This window comes from Eschrichtius robustus, chromosome 8 (assembly GCF_028021215.1).
Source record: "Eschrichtius robustus isolate mEscRob2 chromosome 8, mEscRob2.pri, whole genome shotgun sequence".
Classification (NCBI taxonomy): domain Eukaryota; kingdom Metazoa; phylum Chordata; class Mammalia; order Artiodactyla; family Eschrichtiidae; genus Eschrichtius; species Eschrichtius robustus.
The window spans coordinates 705,600-731,950 of record NC_090831.1 but is presented as its reverse complement, the minus strand read 5'-3'; the positions used below and the strand labels follow the sequence as shown (position 1 = coordinate 731,950).

General features: G+C 44.6%; 1 protein-coding gene across 2 annotated transcripts; it reads left to right on the top strand.

The window, feature by feature from the left end:
• Positions 1 to 1,601: 1,601 nt before the first annotated feature.
• On the top strand, positions 1,602 to 25,843 carry HUS1 (HUS1 checkpoint clamp component). 2 transcript variants are annotated; one of them, XM_068550220.1, is made up of 8 exons: positions 1,602 to 1,795; positions 2,409 to 2,536; positions 2,637 to 2,813; positions 11,560 to 11,667; positions 12,690 to 12,764; positions 16,678 to 16,777; positions 24,172 to 24,291; positions 25,459 to 25,843. In XM_068550220.1, the coding sequence occupies exons 1-8, from the start codon at positions 1,744 to 1,746 to the stop codon at positions 25,539 to 25,541; spliced, it is 843 nt and encodes a 280-aa protein (XP_068406321.1). In that variant the 5' UTR covers positions 1,602 to 1,743; the 3' UTR covers positions 25,542 to 25,843. The 2 variants fall into 2 exon arrangements, with proteins under 2 accessions (XP_068406321.1, XP_068406322.1); XM_068550221.1 differs by lacking the exon at positions 1,602 to 1,795 and adding an exon at positions 1,941 to 2,274.
• Positions 25,844 to 26,351: the final 508 nt, after the last annotated feature.

Sequence of the window (26,351 nt, the reverse complement as noted above, 5' to 3'; positions counted from 1 at the left end):
TTCATCGCGGTGCGCGGGTTTCTCACCATCGCGGCCTCCCTCGTTGCGGAGCACAAGCTCCAGACGCGCAGGCTCAGTACTTGTGGCTCACGGGCCCAGTCGCTCCGCGGCATGTGGGATCTTCCCAGACCAGGGCTCAAACCCGTGTCCCCTGCATTAGCAGGAAGACTCTCAACCACTGCGCCACCAGGGAAGCCCCTTTTTTGGTTAATATTGCCAAAGAGCTTTAATTTTTTTCCTCTTGAATAAAACAACTCATTATCCATGCTTAGACAATTTTCTCCACAACGCCCAACGCCATTGATGTTGTTATGACTAAACAAATCGGTTTTTTTTTATTTTATGGCAAAAAATTAAGTGATTCGAAGTAAATATCAATACATTATGAAACATTGTTTACAAAGCTTACTTAGTATTTAATCATATCCATGACCTCCATAGCAACCACCTCATTTAATGATTTATCTATTTTAAAATTAACTTATGAACTACTAAAAAGCATGTTTTGTTACTAAAAAATTTAAATGTGACATTAATCACGTTTGGCTTGGCAAACACTTGTAACAATGTAGATTGGAGTCTACCTTCATGTTATAGTCTTAAAATAGGCAGAACTGCTTGTAATTTTCGTACTTTGCACTTTTAAAATGATCTGTTATTACTGTTTATCATATCTTGAGTCTATACACCAAGGTAAAAACAAGGTTGTAGGTTTCTACTTGCAAAGCACATTAAAAATAAAACATTCTTAACATGGACAATCTTGTCTCTGAAAAACCAAGTTGGAGACAATTGTTCTATTTCTCGTTTTGTTTTTCAAAATTCTACCACATCATTTATATTGTTTGTGCTGTCAGATTTTTAAAAATTAATTAATTAATTAATTTGTGGCTGCGTTGGGTCTTTGTTGCTGCACAGGGCTTTCGGTGTGGTGCACGCGGGCTTCTCACTGCGGTGGCTTCTCTTGTTGCACCAGCTCTAGGCGTGCAGGCTTCAGTAGTTGTGGCACACGGGCTCAGTAGTTGCGGCGCGTGGGCTCTAGAGCACAGGCTCAGTAGTTGTGGTGCACGGGCTTAGCTGCTCTATGGCATGTGGGATCTTCCCGGACTAGGGCTCGAACCCGTGGCCCCTGCATTGGCAGGCAGATTCTTAACCAGTGCGCCACCAGGGAAGCCCCTATGCTGTGAGATTATTTTTAAACAGGCTCTGGTGAAGTTCATCTTGAGATAAGACTACAGAATTACCACTTAACATTAGTGTTCTTTAAACATCCTGTGGTTTGCACACTTTAAAAGTTTAAATTTGAAACAATTTCACAGCATCATCCAACGTGGTCCTGCAGCGCTGAGGTACTATTGCGAACGTCTGAGCCGAGGGAGGTTCTAAAGCTCCCCTACCCCAGAGAGGTGTGTATTTAAGCGGTAACTCTACTCAATACTTTATAAATAAGGGATTGATTTTATTTCTCATGTTGTGAAAGAGAATTGGAAATAAGGATTACGGAGCTCAAACTTCAAATCGGCAGAACCACTTCCGGTACCTGCGGGCGGAGGACGCGTCACTTCCGGCAGAGGTCGCGTCACCTCAGAGGCGCGACCCGAAAGCCCTCCTCCCCTCCGCGGGCGCGCGTCCGGCCGAGCCAGGCGGAACCCAGGCCCGCGGTGGCGTTTCCGGCGGGCCGCTTAAGGCTGGGGTCCCTGGAGTCGGCCGCCTGTGGGCGCCCCGCAGGGGCTGCGTCCCGCCATGAAGTTTCGGGCTAAGCTTGTGGATGCGGCCTGTCTGAACAACTTCACGCGTGAGTGGGGGCCGCGTCGGCCCCGGGCAGCGGGGAGGAGGGCAGAGGGGTGGGCGGGAGGCCCGGAAGGGGCAGTGCTTGCGGCCGGGGCCCCGCGAGGAAGATGGGGGCGCGCTGGCCTGGCGGGCCGCTGTTGGATGGGGCGGGCGCAGGTGCCGAGGGTTGTCCCTGAAGCTTGAGTCCTATCTCGTGTCTTTTCTTAACCCGGCCGCTGGCGGCACAGACACCTTTATCTGGCGCAGACCGCCCTTCACAGCCCGGCCCCGTTGGTTTCCCCGCCCCCTGCGGCGCCTGGCCCTGCCCCGATCCCTGCAGCACCCGGGGGCCCCGAGTGGCCGTAGGAGGGATGAAGGCGGCCAGTAGGCGCCATTTCACTTCCGAATCTCGGTTTCCTTATTCCAGCCCTGATGGCTGGTGATGCGAACCGCGCAGGGTTGTTGGGAGGCTGGCGTGACCTCAGCGGCATTAAAGGCTTCCCGGTGGGTACCAGCGTAAACGTGATTCTCCCACCGGCAAGCCCGTCGGGCCGAACTGGGAGTTCTGCGAGCTAAGTTAGCGTCTGGGATACTTGGCGTGCTTCTTAGTAATTCCTTACTAGAATCCTTCTTTGTAGGAGTCAGTAACATGATAGCCAAGCTTGCCAAAACCTGCACTCTGCGCATCTGTCCGGATAAGTTGAACTTCGTCCTCTCGGACAAGGTGGCCAATGGAGGGGTGAGCATGTGGTGTGAGCTGGAACAGGTGAGCGGAGGCTCGGAGAGGCCTGCACACCGCCTCCACCCCCGCCCGCCACGAATGCCGCCCGAAAGAGCACAGATGCCCCCCCTTTTTCTTCCCTTAGGAGAACTTCTTCAGCGAATTTCAAATGGAAGGTGTCTCCGCAGAAAACAATGCGATTTATTTAGAGCTAACATCGGAAAATTTATCTCGAGCCTTGAAAACTGCCCAGAATGCCCGAGCCTTGAAAATCAAGCTGACTAATAAACACTTTCCCTGCCTCACAGTTTCTATAGAGCTGGTGAGTACGACGGGAGTGTTTCTGAAACTTCCCAGAGGATTCAAAAGTAGTTATAAGCCTAGGCTTTCTAACAGTATGTGGAAAGCTAATTGGTTTTATTAAAATGAAAGATCTGCACATCAGTATTTGTTTTCCATTGGAGTCAGGTCCTCCTCATATTTAAATAGCATTGTGATCCCATAATATTCAACGAGGATACTGCTTTTCCTATGAAATAGCACGTCTGCATCTTTCTTCTCATATCTGCATATCCCAGCATCTCCATTTCTTTTACTGGTTTTGTCACCTAGTCTAGAAACCATGGTTTCTCTCCATTTTCACTTTTGAAGCATTTGTGTGTCGCTCCCTTCTCCCACACCTCTGCTGCTAACACCTTTAAAATGACCTCTGGTTCTCGAGGAATACATCTTTCTTCCATGCTACTACCAGATGAATCCAATGCGCAGCTCTCTTCAGGACACATGTACCCCACAGGCTGTCACTGCTCACAGAATGAAGTTCACGTTTCCAACTTACTGTCCGAAGCCCTTCACGTGTGGCCCAACCCATTGTAGAGCCAAATTGCAAACACTTGCCCTCCGAGTGGTTCCCCAGGTGTGTCCCGTTCTTTCCCAACTCCCACGCTTTGGTGATGCTGGGTCTTCTCCTTGGAGTCTCTCCTCTTACTCTTTGAAGCCTTAACTTCCTTTAGCGCCAATGCTGCCTCTTCCCTGGCCTTCCCTCATCCTGGCACCTCTCCTCCTTATGTGATTTGTGGACTTTGTTTTTCGGGTGAGTGTTGTATTCAGTTTAATGCTCTTTATGGAAGAGGATTTCTCAACTTTTTTTTTAATTGAAGTATAGTTGATTTACAATGTTGTGTTAATTTCTGCCGTACAGCAAAGTGACTCAGTTATACATATGTATGCATTCTTTTTTTAATATTCTTTTCCATTATGGTTTATCTCAGGGTATTGAATATGGTTCCCTGTGCTATACAGTAGCACCTTGTTGTTTATCCATTCTGTATGTAATAGTTTGCATCTGCTAACCCCAAACTCCCAGTCCATCCCTCCCCCACCCACTCTCCCCCTTGGCAACCACAAGCCTGTTCTCTATGTCTGTGAGTCTGTTTCTGTTTGGAAGGTAGATTCATTTGTGTTATGTTTTAGATTCCACATATAAGTGATATCATATGGTATTTGTCTTCCTCTTTCTGACTTAGTATGATAATCTCTAGGTCCATCCATGTTGCTGCAATGGCATTATTTCATTCTTTTTTTATGGCTGAGTATTATAACATTGAATGTTTATATATACCACATGTTCTTTATCCATTCATCTGTCGATGGACATTTAGGTTGTTTCCATGTCCTGGCTATTGTAAATAGTGCTGCTATGAACATATGGGTGCATGCATCTTTTTGGATTATAGTTTTGTCTGGGTATATTTCCGGGGGTGGGATTGCTGGGTCACATGGTAATTCTGTTTTTAGTATTGTGAGGAACCTCCATACTGTTCTCCGTAGTGGCTGCACCAACTTACATTCCCACCAACAGTAGAGGAGGGTTCCCTTTTCTCCCCACCCTCTCCAGCATTTGTTATTTGTAGATTTTTTAATGATGGCCATTCTGCCTGGTGTGAGGTGGTACCTCATTGTAGTATATTTTGAAAATTAATCCCTTGTCGGTCACATCATTTGCATATATTTTATCCTATTCTGTGGGTTGTCTTTTTGTTTTGTTTATGGTTTCCTTTGCTGTGCAAAATCTTGTAAGTTTGATTAGGTCCCATTTGTTTGTTTTTGTTTCTATTTCTATTGCCTTGGGAGACTGACCTAAGAAAATGTTGCTACGATTTATGTTGGAGAATGTTTTGCATATGCTCTTTTCTAGGAGTTTTATGGTGTCATGTCTTACATTTAAGTCTTTAAGCCATTTTGAGTTTATTTTTGTGTATGCCATGAGGGTGTGTTCTAACTTCATTCATTTACATGCAGCTGTCCAAGTTTCCCAGCACCACTTGCTGAAGGAACTGTCTTTTTCCCATTGTATATTCTTGCCTCCTTTGTCACAAAGATTGACTGTAGGTGTGTGGGTTTATTTCTGGGCTCTCTATTCTGTTCCATTGATCCATATGGCTTTTTTTTGTGTCAGTACCATGCTGATTTGATTACTGTAGCTTTGTAGTATTGTCTGAAGTCTGGGAGGGTTATGCCTCCTGCTTTGTTCTTCTTCCTCAGGATTGCTTTGGCAATTCTGGGTCTTTTATGGTTCCATATGAATTTTAGAGTTATTTGTTCTAGTTCTGTGAAAAATGTCATGGGTAATTTGATAGGGTTTGCATTAAATCTGTAGATTGCTTTGCTTAGTATGGCCATTTTAGCAGTATTAATTCTTCCAATCCAAGAGCATGAGATATCTTTCCATTTCTTTGAATCATCTTTAATTACCTTTATTAATGTTTTATAGTTCTCAGCATGTAAGTCTTTCACCTCCTTGGTCAGGTTTATTCCTAAGTATTTTATTGTATTTTTCTTTGATGTGATTTTAAAAGAGTCTTTTTTTTTTCTTTTTTACTTTCTCTTTCTGATATTTCATTGTTACTGTAAAGAAATGCAACAGATTTCTGTATGTTAATCTTGTATCCTGCTACCTTGCTGAATTCATTTATCAGTTCTAGTAGTTTTTGTGTCAAGTCTTTAGGATTTTCTATATGTAGCATCATGCCATCTACATATAATGACAGTTTTGCCTTTTCCCTTCCAATTTGGATGCCTTTTATTTCTTTTTCTTGTTTGATTGCCGTGGCTAACACTTCCAGTAATATGTTGAATAGACGTGGTGAGAGTGGGCATCCTTGTATTTATCTAGATTTTAGTGGATAGGCTTTCAGCTTTTCACTCTTATTATATTGGCTATGGGTTTGTCATAAATAGCTTTTGTTATGTTGAGATATGTTCCCTCTATACCCACTTTGGTAAGAGTTTTTATCATGAATGGATGTTGAATTTTGTCAAATGCTTTTTCTGCATCCATTGAGATGATCCTGTGGTTTTTGTCTTTTCTTTTGTTCTTTTTTTAATTTTTTAATTTTTTTAATTTTTTAATTTTTTTAATTTTTGGCTGCGCTGCGTGGCATGCAGTATCTTAGTTCCCTGACCAGGATCAAACCCATGCCCCTACAGTGGAAGCACGGAGTCTTAACCACTGGACCACCAGGGAAGTCCCAGTCTTTTCTTTTGTTGATGTGGTGTATAACATCAGTTTGCATATGTTGAACCATCCTTGTTAACTTGGGATGAATCCCACTTGGTCATGGTGTCTGATTTTTTTACATGTTGTTGGATTCGGTTTGCTAATATTTTGTTGAGAATTTTTGCATCTATGTTCATCAAAGATATCGGCCTGTAATTTTCATTTTTGCTGGTATCTTTGTCTGGTTTTGGTATTGGGTCGATGGTGGCTTAATAGAATGCTTTTGGGAGTGTTCCCTCCTCTTCAATCTTTTGGAAGAGTTTGAGAAGGATCCGTAAAAGTTCTTTGTATGTTTGGTAGAATTTGCCTGTGAAGCCATCTGGTCCTTGACTTTTGTTTGTAGGGAATTTTTTTTATTACAGATTCTATTTCACTTCTAGTGATCGGTCTGTTCAAATTATTGATTTCCTCTTGATTCAACTTTTGGTGGGCTGTATGTTTCTCGAAACTTGTCCATTTCCTCTAGGTTGTCCGATTTGTTCAAATATAATTGTTCATAGCATTCTCTTATGGTTTTTTCTGCAGTATCAGTTGATAGTTCTCCTTTTTCATTTCTTATTTTGTTTGGTTTCTCTCTCTTTTCTTCTTGGTGATCCTTGCCAGACGTTTGTCAATTTTGTTTACCCTTTCAAAGAACCAGCTCTTGGCTTTATTGATTTTTTTCTATTTTTTTGTTTTTATAAATTTATTTATTGATTTATTTTTGGCTGCATTGGGTCTTTGTTGCTGCGCTTGGGCTTCTCATTGCGGTGGCTTCTCTTGTTGCAGAGCACGGGCTCTAGGCGCGGGCTTCAGTAGTTGTGGCTTGCTGGCTTCAATAGTTGTGGCTCACTGGCTTCAGTAGTTATGGCTCACTGGCTTCACTATTAGTGGCACACGGGCTTAGTTGCTCCGTGGCATGTGGGATCTTCCTGGACCAGGGATCGAACCTGTGTCCCTTGTATTGGCAGGCGGATTCTTAACCACTGAGCCACGAGGGAAGCCCCTTTTTCTATTTTTTTAATCTCTATTTTATGTATTTCCCCTCTGATCTTTATTATTTCCTTCCTTCTGCAGACTTTAGGTGTTGTTCTTTTTTTTGAATCTTTTAGGCAGTAGATTAGGTTGTTTATTTGAGATTATTCTTGTTTTTTGAGGAAGGCCTGTATTGCTATGAACTTCCAAGAACTGCTTTTGCTGCATCCTTAGATTTTGTATGGTTGTGTTTTCATTGTCATTTGTCTCAAGGTATTTTTAAATTTCATTCTTGATTTCCTTGTTGACCCATTGGTTTCTTAGTAGCATAGTTTAGTCTCCATGTGATTGTTTTTTTCTCATTTCTTTTGCTGTGGTTGATTTCTGTTTTCATGCCATTGTGGTCAGAAAAGATGCTTGAAATAATGTCTGTGCTCTTAAATTTGTTGAGGTTTGTTTTGTGCCCTAGTATGTGGTCAGTCCTAAAGAATGTTCCATGTGCACTTGAAAAGAATGTGTATTCTTTTTTTTTTAACGTAATGTCCCAAAAATAACAATTAAGTCTAACTGTTCTATTGTATCATTTAGGATCTCTGTTGCCTTATTGATTTTCTGTCTCAAAGAGCTGTCCACTGATGCAAGTGGGGTGTTAAAGTCTCCTACTATTATTGTATTCCTGTCAGTTCCTTCCTTTATGTTTGTTAGTATTTGTTTTATGTATTTGGGGGCTCTGATATTAGTTGCATATATGTTGATGAGTATAAAATCCTCCTCTTGTATTCATCCTTTTATCATTATATACTGTCCTTATTTATCCTTCTTTATGGCCTTTGTTTTAAAGTCTATTTTGTCCGATACGAGTAGTGCGACTGCCACTTTCTTGTCAATTCCGTTTCCATGAAATACCTTTTTCCATTCCCTCACTTTCAATCTTTGTGTTTCTTTTGCCCTGAAGTGGGTCTCTAGTGTTTTTTTTGGCCACACTGTACCATGCCGTGTGCGGGATCTTAGTTCCCAACCAGGGATCGAACCTGTGCCCCCTGTAGTGGAAGCACAGAGCCTTAACCACTGGACTGCCAGGGAAGTCCCTGAAGTGGGTCTCTTGTAGGCAGCATATTGCAGGCTCTTCTTTTTTATCCAGTCCACCACTCTGTCTTTTGATTGGAGCATTTAGTCCATTGACATTTGAGGAAATTATTGATAAATATGTATTTATTGCCATTTTAAACCTTGTTTTCCAATTGATCTTGTGTTTCTTCTTTGTTCCTTTATTTCTAGTCTTGTTTTTCTTTTTGTGGTTTGATTCCTTTTATTTTATGCTTGTGTTCTGTTCTTTTTGGTTTTTGTGAATCTATTGTATGTTGTTGATTTGTGGTTACCCTGTTTTTCAAGTATGTTAACCCCTTCCTATATCTACTTGCTTTAGACTGATAGTCATTGTAGGCTCAAACACATTTAAAAAAAAAAAAAATCTTCGTTTTCTAATTCTCCTCCCCTGCGTTTTATGAGTCTGACGTCCTCTTTTACATCTTCATGTTTATTCTTTTGTAGTTTGTTGTGGTTATCATTGTTTTCACAAGTAGATTTAAAAATTTTTTTTTTCTTTTTAATCTGTGTATTGGCTTAAGTGATTTACTTTCCATTTGTTATTCCCTCTTTGGTATAGCTTGTTGCTTCTTTTACATTTAGAGAAGACCTTTCAATATTTCTTTTAGGATAGGTTTAGTATCACTGTATTCTTTCAGATTTTGCTTGTCTGAGAAATTTTTCTCCTCCTATTCTAAATGATAATCTTGCTGGGTAGAGAGAGTATTCTAGGTTGCAGATTTTTTTCCCTTTCAAGACTTTGAATTTATTTTGCCACTCCCTTCTGGCCTGCAACATTTCCATAGTGAAATCAGCTGATAGCCTTATGGGGGTTCCCTTGTAATTAACTCCTTGTTTTTCTCTTGCTGTCTTTAGAATCCTCTCTTTAACTTTTGCCATTTTAATTATGTCTCGGTGTACGTCTGTTTGGGTTCATCTTACTTGGGACCCTCTGTGCTTCCTGTACCTGGATATATGTTTCCTTCTTTAGGTTTGGGAAGCTTTCAGCAATAATTTCTTCAAAACATTTTCAATCCACTTTTCTCTTTCTTCTCCTTCTGGAATCCGTATTATGCATTGATTGGCATGCTTTATATTATCCCATAGATCTCTTATCTTGCTTTCATTTTTTTTTTTCTTTTGGCTTTCTGTCTGCTGTTCTGATTGAGTGATTTCCATTATTCTATCTTCCAGCTCACTTATTCTTTCTTCTGTGTTATTCATTCTGTTATTCGTTGCCTTTAGCTCAGCTTTCATCTTGGCAAATTAATTTTGTAATTTTTCTTGGCTCCTCCTTATTGTCTCTAGTTCTTTTTTACGGTAATCTGCACTTCTGTCAAAAGCCTTTCTTTGCGTGGACCCGGGAGGGCTGAGTTCCCGTAGCGTGGGCATCTGCCTGCTGCAGCTTCCTCTGTGTGTGGAAATGGTTGTTTTGAAAAAAAAAAAAAAAAAAAAAAAAGCCTTTCTTAATTCCTTCACTATTATCATTACCACCTTTTTGAACTTTTTCTCTGTTAGACTGAAGAAGTCTGTTTCATTGTTTGTTCCTTTGGGGAATTCTCTCTTGGTCTTTTAACTGGGAGTGGTTCCTCTGCTTCTTCATTTTACTTGTATTTCTCTTTCTCTGAGTTTAGGAGAAACAGTTACCACCTGTGGTCTTAGAAGGCTATTTATATGCGGGAGCATCCCTGTGTAGCTTGTGTAGGTTTAATATTTTTGGTGCGAGGGCTGCTTTTAGTATGGATGCCTTTGCCTCTCCTCAGCATGTGTTGGCCACTATCCCCTTGATAGGGAGTGTGCAGATGTAGTGGCTTTTGCATGTTCCTGGAGCTGCAACAGTGAGGGCAGCTGGTGCCCCCTCCTGGAGCTCTAAGCAGTGGCGGCGGCTGGCACCTGCCCACCCAGAGCCCACAACAGCAGCTCGTGTGTATTCCCAGAGCCTGCAGCAGCTTGCACGTGCTCCTGGAGCCTGCGACGGCAGTGGCAGCTGGCGCCCACTCCCGACACTCAGCAGCAGCGGTGGCTCACGCCCGCCCCAGGAGCTCGTATAGGTGGTGTTGTGTTGCCTGAGAGTGCGCGTGCACGTGGAAAGAAGCTCCTGTGGCGGCCCCGCCCCTCCCTTCACACGTCCTCCAGCAGTGGCACGTTGCCTCTCTGGCGGGCCCAGGTGCACCCTTGGTCATGGCCACACCACACTCCAGCCCCTTCAGGCAGCCCACCCCAGTCCTCTCCCCGGGCCTGAGCTCCGAAGCCTGCGCTTCAGCACCCAGCCCCCACCCGCCCCGGCGGACACGTGTCTCAGGCTGGGCAGTGCAGGGCGGTGGCATCTCCCGTCTGTGCAGGTCTCTCTCCATTCTGCCTTCTGTAAACTGGTTGCTGGATTCTCCTCCAAGGTTCCACAGCTCCCCCTCTGTCCAGGCTGATCTCCCTGCCTGTGAGGGGACATCCAGGGTGTGGGCACCTTTCCTCTTTCACAGCTCCCTCCCTGGGGTGCAGGCCCCATCCCAATTCCTCTCTCTCTTTTTTTCTTTTTTCTTTTGTCCTACCCAGTTGCGTGGAGGTTTCCTTGCCCTTTCTGAAGCCTGAGGCCTTCTGCCAGGTCTCAGTAGATGTTCTGTGAGAGCCGTTCCATGTGTGGATGTAGTTTTGATGTATCTGTGGGAGGTGGTGAGCTCCACGTCCTACTCCTCCACCGTCTTGATCACTCTCTTCCTCAACCTTCCTTCCTTTTTCTCAGCTCTTTGCAGTCAGGCAGTTCTCAGAGCTAATCTGTATTTCACCTCACAATATAAGTGTGGTATGGTTCTAAAGTTACTTAAGGAAAAGTAAGAGAGTAACATATCATGCTTTTCTTTCTTAAAGAGCAGAATATTTTGGTCTGTGGAGTCTCAGAGGAGCCTCTGCACATGGACAGGTCGAGTTCTATCCTTCCAGCAGCACCCGAGTGTCCTGTGCACACAGAACGGTCTCTTGGTCCCTTCTGCATAGCAAGTCAGCTTGTGCCTCACGGCTTTGCATGTGCTCTCCCCCTGCCTGGGGGAACACTGTCCCCCTCGTCTCTGTTTTCCCATGACTGGCAGCTCATCCTTGTTCTGGTCCTGTCTGAGACGTCACCTCTTGGAGAAGCTTTTCCGGGCCTCCCAGTCTAAGACCCTCCTCCCACGCTCACCTGGTCGCTCTTCTGCTTTCTTCACATCTGCGGTGATCATATGTAGTGCACCCAGCATGTACAGTTTGTGTTTCCTTCCTTACCCACCTGTACCTCTGGAACAGAGGGGACCTTATCTTGTTCTTGCTCACCACACTTCCCAGCTCCTAGCAGGGCCCCAAGCTGGATAGGCACACCATAAATATTTGTTGAATTGAGAACATTCCACTTAGATTTGGGATCAACTTTTTTTGTCTTTCAGTTCTTTTTTTTTTTAAGTGTTGACGTGATACAAATTATTTTTAATTTTTCTGTTGGCAGTTATCCGTGTCAAGCAGTAGTCGTGTTGTGACACATGACATCCCTGTAAAGGTTATTCCTAGAAAACTGTGGAAGGACTTACAAGAACCGACGGTCCCAGACGCTGACGTGAGTGATGCCCGGCGTCCTGTCGCTCACCACGTATTAAATGGTGTGATTTGAATTCTCTGACTTCAGATAAAGTCTTGCCGTAGGTTTTATTTGAAAGTTGTATAGTGCCTGAAAAGAGATAGTCATTTTTAAAGGACACTCCAGGAAAAAAAAATTGCAATATTTGTCTTTAGTTGTTTACATAAAACATCTTAAAGTAGCGTTTTACATAATAGAAATGCCACATTCTTTACAGTTAGGAGAGAGAAAGTCTTGCCCAATAATAACGCTTAAGTAAAACTAAGGTAGTATTTTGGAGGACCATCGCATTTATCAGGAGTAACGGTCCTAGGCACCAGCTTGGGTTTCACAGAACGTGGTTTTTTCCTTTGTCTCGTAAGGAGTGATGTCCAGGGTGTGTGTAAGAGCCAAAAGGAGAGCCTGCTTTAGTTCTCCTGACAGGAGTCCCAGAGCCACTGGGAATAAAGATGATGCCCAAGGGTCAAACTCTTGCTCACGATTTATTGAAGAAGAGACTGTGAAAATACAGCGAATGGAATATTTATTTGACTTTTACTAGAAGACATCTTTGCTGGGAAAAAGCCAGCATCGTACCAAGTACTGCTGTAACCCAGTCTGGACACTGCTGCAGAGACTGGCCCCCAGTGTTTCTGCGTAGAGTAGGAGGCGGACCTTGAGCCTGGGTGTGAACCCCTGGAGGACGGCCTCCGCCTGTGCTGAGTCTTAGTCCGCTGGGGCATGTGCAGGGCATCTTGGCTGCAGGGCTGCAGTCTTGGAACCAGGGAATGCCTACAGGGGCATGGTCACTGATGTCACCAGAGGCAGGCATGAGTGAGTGAAGCTGTAGAATTGTTTTTCTTTTTATATTTTAAGCAGGACCTGTATTCAGGCAATTTAAAAACAAGATTCCAGAGCTTTTAAGTGTACACACATTGCAAACAGGTAATGAGCACCTGTCAGTACTTGACTATGTTATGTTAATGTTTTAATACGACTGATTTTTCTCATTTGCTTTGTAGGTTAGTATTTATTTACCAGTCTTGAAGACTATGAAGAGCATTGTGGAGAAGATGAAAAACATCAGCAATCACCTTGTAAGCCCTAACTTCTTGGAAAAGAGCTCCCAAGTGTGTGGTTTCGGCTGCGTGTCCTGGGAGGAGCCCCGTCTGATGGAGGCTTGGTGCCCTGCCGTTCACCATGTGGTGTCCGCGTGGGGCGTCCCTCACCCCCCGGCTCTGGGGGCCTGGCTGGTTGTTGAGAGCTTGCAGTTTTACAGGCGCCCGTAGCAACCTGCTCTAGGTCTTTTCAACTTTCCTCACTCGCATTTGCCCTAGTCCCTCATGTCTATATTAATAGTACGTTAAGGATATATTCAACAGTTCTGGCTTTCTTTCCATATGTTTTGGGCAGCATATTACATGTTTTATCTGATAATGTACATATTTTCTTATGATCACTGATGCTGGCCTCTCTACTTGCCAGATGTCTCCGTGAGCCCAGGACAGAGATCCCCCAGGACACACCCCTCTTCCCGTAGGCAGCTCTTAGGTCAGGTCGAGGGTCATGTTTACTTCCCTGTTTACTTCTGGGAAGGTTTTCTGCCAATGTCGTGAAACACTGTATGTGACAGTGACAGTGTTGGGGGATTGTGTGGGTCATTCTCCTTCCCTCCTGGGGTTCTCCTGAGTTCTTTACTCACCCCCAGAACTCATTCGATTGTGGCCCTGGATGTTTCATTATAGAAACCCCTGTCCACCTGGTGAAACCTTTGCTTTCGGTGTCTGCAGGCTGGTTACCTGCCACACGGCTGCCCCCTCCCTGCAGGACCCCTCTAGACTCTCGTCCATCCCCACAGCACCGGTTCTTCCCAGGCCCGTCTCTGCCGTTCACACTTGGCTGCTTCTCTCCCGTTGTCCCCTGGAAAGCACTTAGCCCTTCTCCCACCGCACTGGCTGTAAGCCCCTCCTCTGCCGAGCTGCTCTGCTCGGCACCACATAAGTTATCTGCTAGCACCTGGGAACCCTCCTCAAGTGGCAGCTTCCCGAAAAGGGAGATTGTCTTAACCGTCTCTGCGTGACGGCCACCCACTGTGGGGCGGCCAGTCAGCACGCGGGTAATAGGTGTTTGCACACGGACCTGGAATGAAACTTAGCTTCAAGAGATCTTTGGAATCCAAAAGTTTCCTGAAGCCTGGAAAACGCTGATGGGCTGTTTTATCGCCGCAGGTGTGCTCACTCATGACTTAATCTTTATAGATTTCACTTTAATTTACAATGGCTGTGAATGAAGCAGTGTGTGCTGGGCAGACATGGGTGTTCTGCTGTGCCTGCCTTGATGTTGATCCAGTTGTCAGGCTGGGAGCTTCCTCTGAGGGTACCCTGGGGACCTCCAGAGAGGTTCGAGAGGCCCAGGAGAGAAAAGGCAGGGCGATTAAGTCCAGGATCCGATTGTTTGTTCTTTTGGTCCAAGGGAAATGGGTCAGCAAAGTCGCTTAGATAAAAGCATCAGAGGTGTTTTTCTCTTCCCTGGAGTGTTTAAAAGCGAGAATTTTGTGGAAGTGGCTACTGCATTGTGAAATACTAAATGGGAAGTCATCAAACGTATGGAAAGTTGGAGTAGCCAAATGCATAATGAGATCTACTTGAGTAACCAGAATTCTGTGTCTGAAGATTACAAGCAAGAGAACTAAGGAAAATGAATAGGACTTAACACTTTAAAAATATCCCTGTCCCGTCAGACGCCCCAGCAGCCCTTGTTGAGATGCCATCCTTACCTTACTTCCTTTAGTGAGAGACGTGTGCAACTCAGGTAGGAGCAGAAAAAACAGGCATGGGCTGACAGGAGTCTCCGTCAGGTTTTAAGGCATTGGGATCCCCTCCAGCCAAATGCAGGTCTGGTTCGGGAGGTCTGCGGTGGGGTCGGGCTGAGTGTGTGACGAGCGCGCAGGGATGCTCTTGCTGCGGTGGACGCGTGGGTCGGCGGTGCTTGGTGGTCGGAGCGGTGCTCTGCTGCTTACGCCTCGCACGTTGTCTCAGCCTCACAGGCGCCGAGTCCTTGCAGCCACCCTGGGCCCCCGGCTGAGCGGTGCCCCCTGGTGCTGGCTGTTACCCGGCACGGGAATGGCAGCCCAACTGTCACAGTGGCTCTGCTCCTTTTTGTGAATCGAGATCATTTGTGTTAGGTTCCCAGTGCGTTTAGCCACTGTTCCGTAAATGGTAGGTAATTATGATTTGGGGAATCTCCGAAAGAGGTGAGACCTTGTCCAGGTCCCTGAGAAGCAGAGTGTGTTGATGTGGCTAATACTCTGGCCATCGCTCACAAAATAAACGTGGTGACCAGTGTGCGGGGAGTCGCTCGTGAACTCCCGTGGCAAGTTCTGTTTGAACGCTGCCCCACACCAGGCACCGGCTGTGCTCAGAGGTGTGGAGCTACTGTTTGATCACTCAGGTGGTGGGGATGTGAAGAAAGCTGCGAGAGTGTTTGAAGTCTGGAGTGAATCTAGAACCTTGCAAGCTGCCTTCTTGAATAAATCTGTATTTATATAAAACCTGTTTTTCAAAAGCGGGGAGAATTTACAGGTAGACACTGAGTGTGTGCTTACTCGAAGCAGACGGGCCTGTGTTATGGGTTAGCTTTAGAGTCGCAGTAGGCACAAGGATTGTTTTACATATTTTATTTCAGTCAAGTATTGTGTCCGGATAAGAGAGCGGGCTTAGAAACATCACCGTGTGTTTCTGGGTAGTGAAAGAATAATGAATTCTTCCCATTCAGAGGTAACGTTTACTAGACAATGCAGCAAGGAAATGTAGAGGCTGTTTTCTATGTAACATCAAAGCCTTAGAAATGAGAGCTTACTCAAGTTAAAAGCATTTTTTGATTTTGTTACTAGGATGGAAACTATTCAGAGTTCACTAATTTAAGGAACAAGAATGAGGTCTACTAGGTGATACTCCGAAGTAAATCTGTGTAAGATTTAGCTGCAGCTGAGCCCTGCGGAGCAGGGCGTGCTCCACTCGTCCCATGGCCTCCGCTCCTCTTGCTGCACCTCTGGAATGGCTCCTCGGTGAGACAGCCACCGTCATCTGCGGCGGCTCGGGGGCAGTCTTGTATTGTTGGCTGAGCAAAATGCTGACCTGCACAGTGCTGCACGGGCTTTCCGAAGACCTGCCAGGCTTTAGAGATGGCCAGGTACTGACGGTAAAAGGCGAAATGCAGCGTGCCCTGGGCAGATGACCCAAATCTTCAGCGTATCATGGTACCTGTATCTTTCTCTGAGCTTCATTTCTAGATTCTGTCCAGTTTAAAGACCCTGTCGGTTGGTGGAGGGCAGAGCTTGAAAGGAAAGGGTCCCTCTGATCTTGGGAGAAGTTCCAGGCGCTGTTGGGGTGGGGAGAGGTGTGGCCGGTAGGGGCCACGGCAGTTGGTCACCAAGCCCAGCTGTCCTCTGAGTGCAGAAAGCACAGCGGCCAGGGGCCTTGCAGCATGTTGGAGTCCTGGACACCTGACGGCATCTCCGGGCCTTTCTGAATTTGGAAATCTCACTTCCCAATGTCTGAGTTTATTTTTTAGGTAGATGGTTATGTTCTCCTGATATTCTGAAGGCTTTCTGATTATGTGGAATTGGCAGTTGTAGTAGATGGTTTGGTCCGTTTATAAAGATAAGGCAGGTGGTGAGCTTCTAACTTCACGTTCTCTTCCGGTTCTCCTCCCTCCGTTTTGCAGGAGTCGCACAGTGTCTGTGTTGTCAGAGCTTCTAGCAGGGACCCCCAGCCCCACCTGTTCTCAGGTCTTCCCACGGCGCTCTGCACGCGGAGGGGCTGCTCTCCGGGGATTTCTGAGTCCCTGGCTCTCAGGCCTTGTCTTCTTGCTGATGCCATGTGGGGCTTGGTGCTGTCAGGAGTGCCCTGGGTTTTGGGGGGCTACCTTGTCACCTGGTTTGTTGGAAGCTGATGTCCACTTTTTTTTCCTTTTTACTTTTCTTAAGACTGTAAAATACTCAATTTGCAGATTATTGAAGCAAACCTAAATGGAGAATTGAACTTGAAAATAGAAACTGAACTAGTGTGTGTTACAACTCATTTTAAAGATCTTGGAAATCCTCCACTAGGTAAGTTTCCTGCTGGGTTATGTTTTGCTTTTGATAAGTTGTCATGCCATACCGAGGTCTCTAGATGGAAAATGGTTGAACTTTGGGTGCCTGTGTTTCATGCTCGGGAAGGGAACAGATAACGGGCCTGGGTCACTTGTTACTGCAGTGCGGTGGGCAGCTGAGCCTCCTGGGCTTGAGGAGCCGTGCCTCCACCGGTGGCTGAAGGGTGAGCCCTGGGGCTCCCTCGTTCATCGTCCGTAGAACCTGGGCTTGGGCTCGGTCTCCAAGAGCCCGTCCAGCTCTTCACTGCCTGTGCCTTCTCCCAGAGGTTGTAGTTTCTCACTTGGGATGGAGTCAGAAATGTGGGTGACACTTCTCATTTTCTCCTACTTTTTTTGTGTGTGTATTAAAAAAGTAAAAAGTTTTTCTTTCTTTCTTTCTTTTTTTCTTAATTGTTGGAATATAGTTGCCTTACAATGTTGTATTATTTTCAGGTGTATGGCAGAGTGATTCAGTAATACTTACATATATATATATTCTTTTTCTGATTCTTTTCCCGTATAGGTTATTACAGAGTACTGAGTGTAGTTTCCTGTGCTATACAGTAGGTCCTTGTCGTTTATTTTATATATACTGGTTTATATACATTAATCCCAAACTCCTGGTTTATTCCTCCCCTTCACCTATTCCCTTTGGTAACCCTAAGTTTGTTTTCTAAGTCTGTGAATCTGTTTCTGTTTGGTAAATAAGTTCATTTGTATCATTTTTTTAGATTCTGCATATAAAGATATCATAATGATGTTTGTCTTTCTCTGTCTGGCTTACTTCACTTAGTATGATAATCTCTGTGTCCATCCATGTTGCTGCAAATGGCATTATTTCATTCTTTTTTATGGCTGAGTTATTTTATATTGTATGTATGTACCACTCCTTTATCCATTCCTCTGTCTATGAACATTCAGGTTGCTTCCGTGTCTTGGCTATTGTAAATAGTGCTGGAATGGACATTGGGGTGCATGTATTTTTTTGAATTACGGTTTTGTCCAGGTTTTGTCCCCAGGAGTGGGATTGCTGGATCATATGGTGGCTCTATTTTTAGTTTTTTAAGGAACCTCCATACTTTTCTTCATAGTGGCTGCACCACTATGGCAATATACATTGCCACCAACAGCGTAGGAGGGTTCCCTTTTCTCCACACCCTCTCCAGCATTTAATTGTTTGTAGACTTTTCGATGATGGACATTCTGACTGGTGTGAGGTGATACCTCATTGTAGTTTTGATTTGCATTTGTCTAGTAGTTAGCGATGTTAAGTATCTTTTCATGTGCTTTTTGGCTGTCTGTATGTCTTCTTTGGAGAAATGTCTTTTTAGATCATCTGCCCATTTTTTTTTTATTAATTAATTTTTGGCCGTGTTGGGTCTTCATTGCTGCGCGTGGGCTTTCTCTTGTTGCGGCGAGCGGGGGCTACTCTTCGTGGCAGTGCGCGGGCTTTGCATTGCAGTGGCTTCTCTTGTTGCAGAGCACAAGGCTCTAGGGTGCGCGGGCTTTAGTAGTTGTGGCACACAGGCTCTGTAGTTGTGGCTCGTGGGCTGTAGAGCGCAGGGTCAGTAGTTGTGGCGCACAGGGTTAGTTGCTCCGGGGAATGTGGGATCTTCCTGGACCAGGGCTCGAACCCACGTCCCCTGCACTGGCAGGTGGATTCCTGACCACTGCCCCACCAGGGAAGTCTCTTCTGCCCATTTTTTGATTGAATTGTTTGGTTTTTTGAGACTGAGATGCTTGAGCTGTTTGCTTATTTTGGAGATTAATCCCTTGTCGGTCGTATCGTTTGCAAATATTTTCTCCCATTTTTGGGTTGTCTTTTCATTTTCTTGATGGATTCCTTTGCTGTGCAAAAGCTTTTAAGTTTAATTATTTGTTTATTTTTGTTTCATTGCTCGAGGAGGTTAGCTCCACAAAGATATTGCTGCGATTTATGTCAAAGAGTGTTCTGCCTATGTTTTTCTCTAAGAATTTTACAGTGTCTGGTCTTACATTTAGGTATTTAATCCATTTTGAGTTTATTTTGGTGTATGGTGTTAGAGAATGTCCTAATTTCATTCTTCTACACGTGGTTGTCCAGTTTTCCCAGCAGCACTTACCAAAGAGACTGTCTTTTCTCCATTGTATATTCTGGGATTCTTTATAAAAGATTAATTGACCACAGGTACGTGGGTTTATTTCTGGGCTTTCCATCCTCTTCCATTGATCTGTATTTCTGATTTTGTGCCAGTACCATACTGTTTTGATGACCGTAGCTTTGTAGTATAGTCTGAAGTCAGAGAGGCTTATTCCTCCAGGTCCATTTTTCTTTCTCAAGATTGCTTTGGCTATTTGGGGTCTTATTTGTTCCCATCCAAATTTTAAAATGTTTTGTTCTAGTTCTGTGAAAAATGTCATTGGTAATTTGACGGGGATTGCATTGAATCTGTAGATTGCCTTAGGTGGTATAGTCATTTTGATTCTTCCAATCCAGGAGCATGGTATATTTTTCCATCTGTTTGTGTCATCTCTGATTTCTCTCATCAGCGTCTTATAGTTTTTGGAGTGCAGGTCTTTGCCTCCTTAGGTAGGTTTATTCCTAGGTATTTTATTCTTTTTGATGCAATGGTAAATGGGATTGTTCCCTTAACTTCTCTTTCTGATCTTTCGTTGTTAAAGTGTAGAAATGCAACAGATTTATGTGTATTAATCTTGTGTTCTGCAACTTTCCTGAATTCATTGATGAGCTCTAGTAGTTTTCTGGTAGCATCTTTAGGATTTTCTATGTATAGAATCATGTCATGTGCAAACAGTGACAGTTTTACTTTTTTTCCAATTTGGATTCCTTTTATTTCTTTTTCTTCTCTCATTGTTCTGGCTAGGTCTTCCAAAACTATGTTGGAAAAACGTGGTGGAAGTGGACATCCTTATCTTGTTCCTGATCTTAGAGGAAATGCTGTCAGCTTTTCACCGTTGACTATGATGTTAGCTGTGGGTTTCTCATATATGGCCTTTATTACGTTAAGGTAGGTTCCCTCTGTGCCCACTTTCTGGAGAGTTTTTATCATAAATGGTGTTGAATTTTGTCAAAAGCTTTTTCTGCATCTATTGGTGCATGTTGGGATGATCGTATGGTTTTTTAATTTTTTGTTAATGTGGTGTATCACACTGTTTGATTTGCGGATATTGAAAATTCTTTGCATCCCTGGGATAAATCCCACTTGATCATAGTGTATGATCCTTTTAATGTGTTGTTGGATTCTTTTTGCTAGTATTTTGTTGAGGATTTTTGTGTCTATGTTCACCAGTGATATTGGCCTGTAATTTTCTTTTTTTGTGGTATCTTTGTTTGGTTTTGGTATCAGGGTAATGGTGGCCTCATAGAATGAGCTTGGGAGTGTTCCTTCCTTTGCAAATTTTTGGAAGAGTTTCAGAAGAATAGGTGTTAACTCTCCTCTCTGTGTTTGATAGAACATGCCTGTGGTCCTGGACTTTTGTTTGTTGGAAGATTTTTAATCACAGTTTCAATTTCAGTACTCATAATTAGTCTGTTCATATTTTCTATTTCTTCCTGGTTCAGTCTTGGGAGATTGTGCCTTTCTAAGAATTTTTCCATTTCTTCTAGGTTGTCCATTTTATTGGCATATAGTTGCTTGTAGTAGTCTCTTATCCTTTGTATTTCTTTGGTGTCTGTTGTAACTTCTCCTTTTCCATTTCTAATATTATTGATTTGGATCCTCTACCTTTTTTTCTTAATGAGTCTGGCTAAAGGTTTATCAGTTTTGTTTATCTTTTCAAAGAACCAGCTTTTAATTTCATTGATCTTTTCTACTTCCTTCATCTGTAGTTCATTTATTTGTGCTGTGATCTTTATGATTTCTTTCCTTCTACTAACTTTGGGTTTTGTTTGTTCTGTCTCTAGTTGCTTGTTTTTATATCCATTCAGCCAGTCTGTGTCTTTTAATTGGAGCATTTAATCCATTTACATTCAAGGTAATTACCAGTATGTATGTTCTTATTGCCATTTTGTTAATTGTTTTGGATTTGTTTTTGTAGGTCTTTTTTCTTCCCTTCCTCTTTTGTTCTCATGTGATTTGATGACTGCCCTTAGTGTTGTGTTTGGATTCCTTTTTCTTTTTTGTGTGTATATGTTTTGTAGATTTTTGGTTTGCGGTTCCCATGATGTTTTGATATGGCAGGCTATATATATACAAAACTGTACTCTCATCTTCTCACGATTGCTGATTTTCATTTCATATTTGTGTGTGGATGATTTCCTACTTTTACTGTATGCTTGCCTTTACCAGCGAGCTTTACCATTCCTCATTTTCTTTTTTCTAGTTGTGGCCTTTTCTTTTTCACCTAGAGAACTTCATTTAGCATTTGTTGCAAAGTTGGTTTGGTGATGCTGAATTCTTTTAGCTTTTGCTTGTCTGTAAAGCTTTTGATTTCTCCATTGAATCTGAATGAGAGCCTTGCTGGGTATTCTTGGTTATAGGTTTTCCCTTTCATCACTTGAAATATATTGTGCCACTGCCTTCTGGCCTGCAGAGTTTCTGGTGAGAAATAAACTGATAACCTTATGGGGATTCCCTTGTATGTTATTTGTTGCTTTTCCCTTGTTGCTTTTAATATTTTTTTCTTTGTCTTTTATTTCTGTCAATTTGATTACAGTGTGTCTCGGCAAGTTCCTCCTTGGGTTTGTCTTGTATGGGACTCTGCGCTTCCTGGACTTGGGTGACTGTTTCCTTTCCCAGGTTAGGGAAGTTTTCAGCTGTTATCTGTTCAAATACTTTCTCAGGCCCTTTCTCTCTCTCTTCTCCTTCTGGGACCCTTATAATGGGAATGTTGGTGTTTTTAATGTTGTCCCAGAGGTCTCTTAAACTGTCCTCATTTCTTTTCATTCTTTTTTCTTTATTCTCTTGCGCAGCAGTGATTTCCCACCATTCTGTCTCCCAGTTCACTTATCTGTTCTTCTGCCTCATTTATTCTGCTATTGATTCCTTCTAGTGTATTTTTCATTTCAGTTATTGAATTGTTCCACTCTGTTCTTTATGTCTTTTAGCTGTTTGTTAAACATTTCTTGTCTCTTCTTGGTCTGTGCCGCCATTCTTTTTCAGAGATCTTGAAACATCTTTACTGTCATTACTCTGATTTCTTTTTCAGGTAGATTGTCTATCTCCACTTCACGTAGTTGTTCTTCTGGGGTGTTATCTTGTTCCTTCATCTGGAACATATTCCTCTGCTGTCCCATTTTGTCTAACTTTTCGTGTTTGCGATCCCACAGGCTGCAGGATTGTAGTTCCTCTTGCTTCTGATTTCTGCCCCCTGGTGGGTGAAGCTGGTCTAGAGGCTTGTGCAGGTTTCCTGGTGGGAGGGATTGGTGCCTGCCCACTATCAGGTAGAGCTGGGTCTTGTCCATCTGGTGCACAGGGACTTGTGAAGGGGTGTGTTTTGAGGTGGCTGTTGACTTAAGATGACTAGGCAGCCTGTCTGCTGATGGGCGGGGCCGTTCCCCCATCCTGTTGCTTGTTTGTGCTGAGGTGTCCCAGCACTGGAGCCTACAGGCTGTTGGGTGGGGCCGGGTCTTGGTGTCAAGATGGCTGCCTCCAGGAGAGCTCACGCCGATGAGTACTCGGTGTTACCTCTGCCACCAGTGTCCTTTTCTCCACAAAAGTGAGCCACAGCCGCCCCCCACTTCCTCGGGAGATGCTCCAAGACCAGCGAGTAGGTCTGGCCCAGGCTGATATGAAGTCACTGCTTTTTTCCCTGGGTCCCAGTGTGCATGAGACTTTGTGTGCACCCTTCAAGGATGGAGTCTCTGTTTCCCCAGTCCTGTGGAGCTCTTGCACTCAAGCCCTGCTGGCCTTCAAAGCCAGATGCTCTGGGGGCTCCTCCTCCTGATGCTGGGCACCCAGACTGGGGAGCCTGATGTGGGGCCCAGAATTCTCACTCCTCTGGGAGAACCTCTGCGATAATAGTTATTTTCCAGTTTGTGTGTCACCCACCCAGCTGGTGTAGGATTTGATTGTATTGTGAATGTGCCCCTCCTACCATCTCTTTGTGGCTTTTTCTTTGTCTTTGGATGTAGAATATCATTTTGGTAGGTTCTATTCTTTTTCTGTTGATGGTTTTTCAGCAGTTAGTTGTGATTTTGGTGTTTGCATGAGAGGAGGTAAGGAGGTGAGCTCAAGTCCTACTCCACTATCTTGTCTCCAACCCCACCCACTTTTCCTACTTTACTCTCTTTGGTACTTACAGAATTATATTAGCAAATATTAGCTTTTCACACATCATCAAATTTCTTGTCTCATACAAGGTCGTAAGGGACTAGGAATCAGTTCAGTAAGCAGTGGATGAGAGGGTGGTTGAGCGGATTGGCTCAGGAATCAGAGTCCTGTGCTGTGGAGCTCACAGTGGCGGGCAGGCTGTGGGAGGGAAGCTCCAGCAGGGAGCAAGGCAGAGGCCCTGGGGACGGTGCTCGCTCCGTGAAGGCCGTTTTAGTCACCCGTGTGTTCCAAAGTAGATCTAATAAGGCTCCTGCCACTTTTAGAATTAAAATTTGTTACTACAAGTTTGCTTATTAGAGACACATTGTAGCTTACCATTGCGAGGGAATTTTACTTTATAGTGCCGGGCATGCTTCTGGAGCAAAGTGAAATCCATGTGAATAAAGCTTTGACAGCAGTTGTATGAAATGACTTATTTTGGTGTTCCTCATTTTGTTTATTTTAGTAAGTAACAAAGAGGGTCTTTGATACCTTCCCAGAGATGAAAGGATGTTTTCTTCCCTTTCATTCCACTTTATAATGAGAGGCCTTGCTTTAGGTGTATATGGTCTTTTTTCTTTTTGGGGGTTTTTTTTGGCCATGCCATGAGGTATGCGGGATCTTAGTTCCCCAACCAGGAATTGAACCTGGGCCCTCAGCAGTGAAAGTGCAGAGTCCTAACCACTGGACCACCCGGGAAGTCCTGTATATGTTTCTAAGAGAAACTGTTTTCTTTGTCCTTAAGGAGGAGATTGGGTCATATTTCAGGGCCCTATAATTGAAGATTCCCTGTACATTAGCATAGTATTTTGCGGGGGCTGTGACTCTTGTGGGATCTTAGTTCCCTGACCAGGGATCGAACCCTGGCCCTCAGCAGTGAAAGCACGGAGTCCTAAAACCACTGGACTGCCAGGGAATTCCTGTAGCATAGCATCTTAAAAGAGTCAGTACTTAATGTTTGCTTAGTGAGTGATTGCATTTATATCATGCAGTATTTCTCTAGGCTGCTAAAATGAGTGGTCATGTAAATCATTTATTTACATAAACAGTCATCGTACGATCTCTGGGTTCCCCGTTCCACTTGAAGATAATTGTATCTTAAAATATTATGTCATTTTAGCTTCTGAAAATGCTTCTCAAGATAGAAACTCAGAACAAATGGCTCAAGTGCACATAGACATTAGGAAGCTCCTACAGTTCCTTGCTGGACAACAAGTAAATCCTACAAAGGCCACATGCAGTAAGTTTGCATTTTGATTCGTTTTTCACACTTCAAGTACTTTAATCAACTGTAGTCTTAGGCGTTGTGTGCAGTTTCGTAAGTGCAGGGAACAGCTCGGTCACTGGTGGACTCCAGTTTTCTGGGGTAGTCAGGTATTTGGGTTTTCCCAGCCGTTGGGTCTGTGCTACTTTGCCTGGCGTCACGTGTGAGTCTGCACCTGGAGAGAAGCTGCATGTGGGCAGGGGCGTCCGGCCCAGTCTTGCTGTGTTCTCTAACCTTACGTATGTGGAGTCTCTGATACCACTGGGCTTGGATTTAAGTTTCCATCTGAAAGCATTTATTTCCTTCCTGTGTCTGAGCCTGACTTGTTGCAGTAGTCGGTGTCTTGTCATCTGTGCTTCCTCTTGACTCCTGACTTTTAACAGTGGTTGGCTCCGCTGCCCGCCTCTGGGGAGCTCTCCCTGCCACCCTCAGTCTCCACTGCCACCTCTGTGTGTCCAGCATGTCTCCTGAAGTGTCCTTCTGCTGGTCCCCTGTGTCCCTTCCCAACCTCCCATTCTCTTGGGACTGGTCTCTCAGCAGCCTGGGCGTGTGCTCTTTGTTTGCCGTTCTCCTGCTGCCTGGCTTGTTCTAGCTTCAGCCGGCTTTCCTCAGGTGTGGCCTGCCCCATGGCTCCCCCTGCAGCTCCTGCCCTCGGTGGTGTGGCCCTGGCAGCTGGGCTGCTTTCATGCTGCGGCCACTCCTTTTCCTCTTGTCTGGCTTCTCTTTTTGGTCTTGGGCCCCATGCCTCGGTGCTCACCTTAGGCTGCATGATGCCTGCCCTTGCAGGCTGCCTCCCGCTCTGTAACAAGGCCCTGCATGCTTGGCTCTTCTCAGCACACTCAGGGCACTCGCTGATGGGAAGCTGCTTTTTTCCTGGAAGGATGGTGACTTGGGTACATGTGGCTTCTGGGAAGTCTGCCGTGTGGGTTTTTCCTTGGATACCTTGGCCTGTTCCTTGGCAGCAGGTGAGCCGGCCTGGGCCAGGCCCCTGGTTTGGCATCGGCTGGGACAGTGGAGACCAGTCACCTTGGGAGGGCCTGGGTGCTCCAGGAGAGGCTCGGGGGAGAAGCTGCTGCAGTGTCCAGGGGTGAAAGTGTGTGTGCGGAATGGGTCTCTACGGTAATGGATTTCCTCTCTGCCTAGATATTGTGAAGAACAAGATTGTTCATTTTGACCTGCTCCATGAAGACGTCTCCCTGCAGTATTTCATCCCAGCATTGTCGTAACCCCACCTACGGTATCGGGGAGCTCAGGGACCTTGTTCTGGACCCGAAGAGGCCGTAGGGTGATGTGTTCTAAGTCATTTGTCTCTGTCCCCATAGCAGTGGAATCCTATGTATTTTTACTTTTTTTCCCTTCTATAATATTTTAACTAGAAATTGAGTTAATGAATTAATGAAACACAGTTGGATAAACATTTCTTCGTATTATTTCTTTATTCTGTCTGCTTTGTTTTGCCTTTAAGATGTTGAAAAGTTAAAATTTATTTATTCAGACTTTAAACTTTCTTATTAAAGTTTTAAAAATCCTCCTGTGTTTGGAATTGGTGTAGTAATCAAAACTGGCAAAGATAATGTTTGCTGAGCCTGGCACTTTTCCCCAAGGCACTGTCTCCAGCTCAGCATATCATTGTGGGAACAGACCTGGGGCACTTAAGTTTCCGTGTGCTTGGAGCTCAAGAAGGTGAGGATGGCCCTCCTGCCACCTCTGTCCCACAGAGCGGACCCCGCAGAGCATCTTGGGGTCCGGCTGCAGTGCGTGCAGCCTTGTCATGACGCCCACGGAGACTGGAGTTGGCCCCTTGTGGTGCCGTGAGGTGGTCCAGCTGCCCCAGCTCCCAGTGTCTCTCTGAGGCCGGTGTGGTCCCAGTTGTCATCTCACAGTTCTTTCTTCCACAACGCATTGGGTTTGCCATTCTGGAAAGGGGAGAAGCAAATGAGACTTCGGTCAGGGTCAGTAGTCAGTGAGGACCCACATTTGTGTTTGGACGTCACAGCTGGTGCGGGTCCTGGCAGGCCTGCATTCTCCTCCTCCCA

Coding starts and splice junctions, on each gene's coding strand:
- HUS1 (XM_068550220.1), top strand. CDS start 1,744: ATGAAGTTTCGGGCTAAGCTTGTGGATGCGGCCTGTCTGAACAACTTC. Junction 12,765..16,677: donor AAAACATCAGCAATCACCTT/GTAAGCCCTAAC, acceptor CTCAATTTGCAG/ATTATTGAAGCAAACCTAAA. Junction 24,292..25,458: donor TCCTACAAAGGCCACATGCA/GTAAGTTTGCAT, acceptor CTCTCTGCCTAG/ATATTGTGAAGAACAAGATT.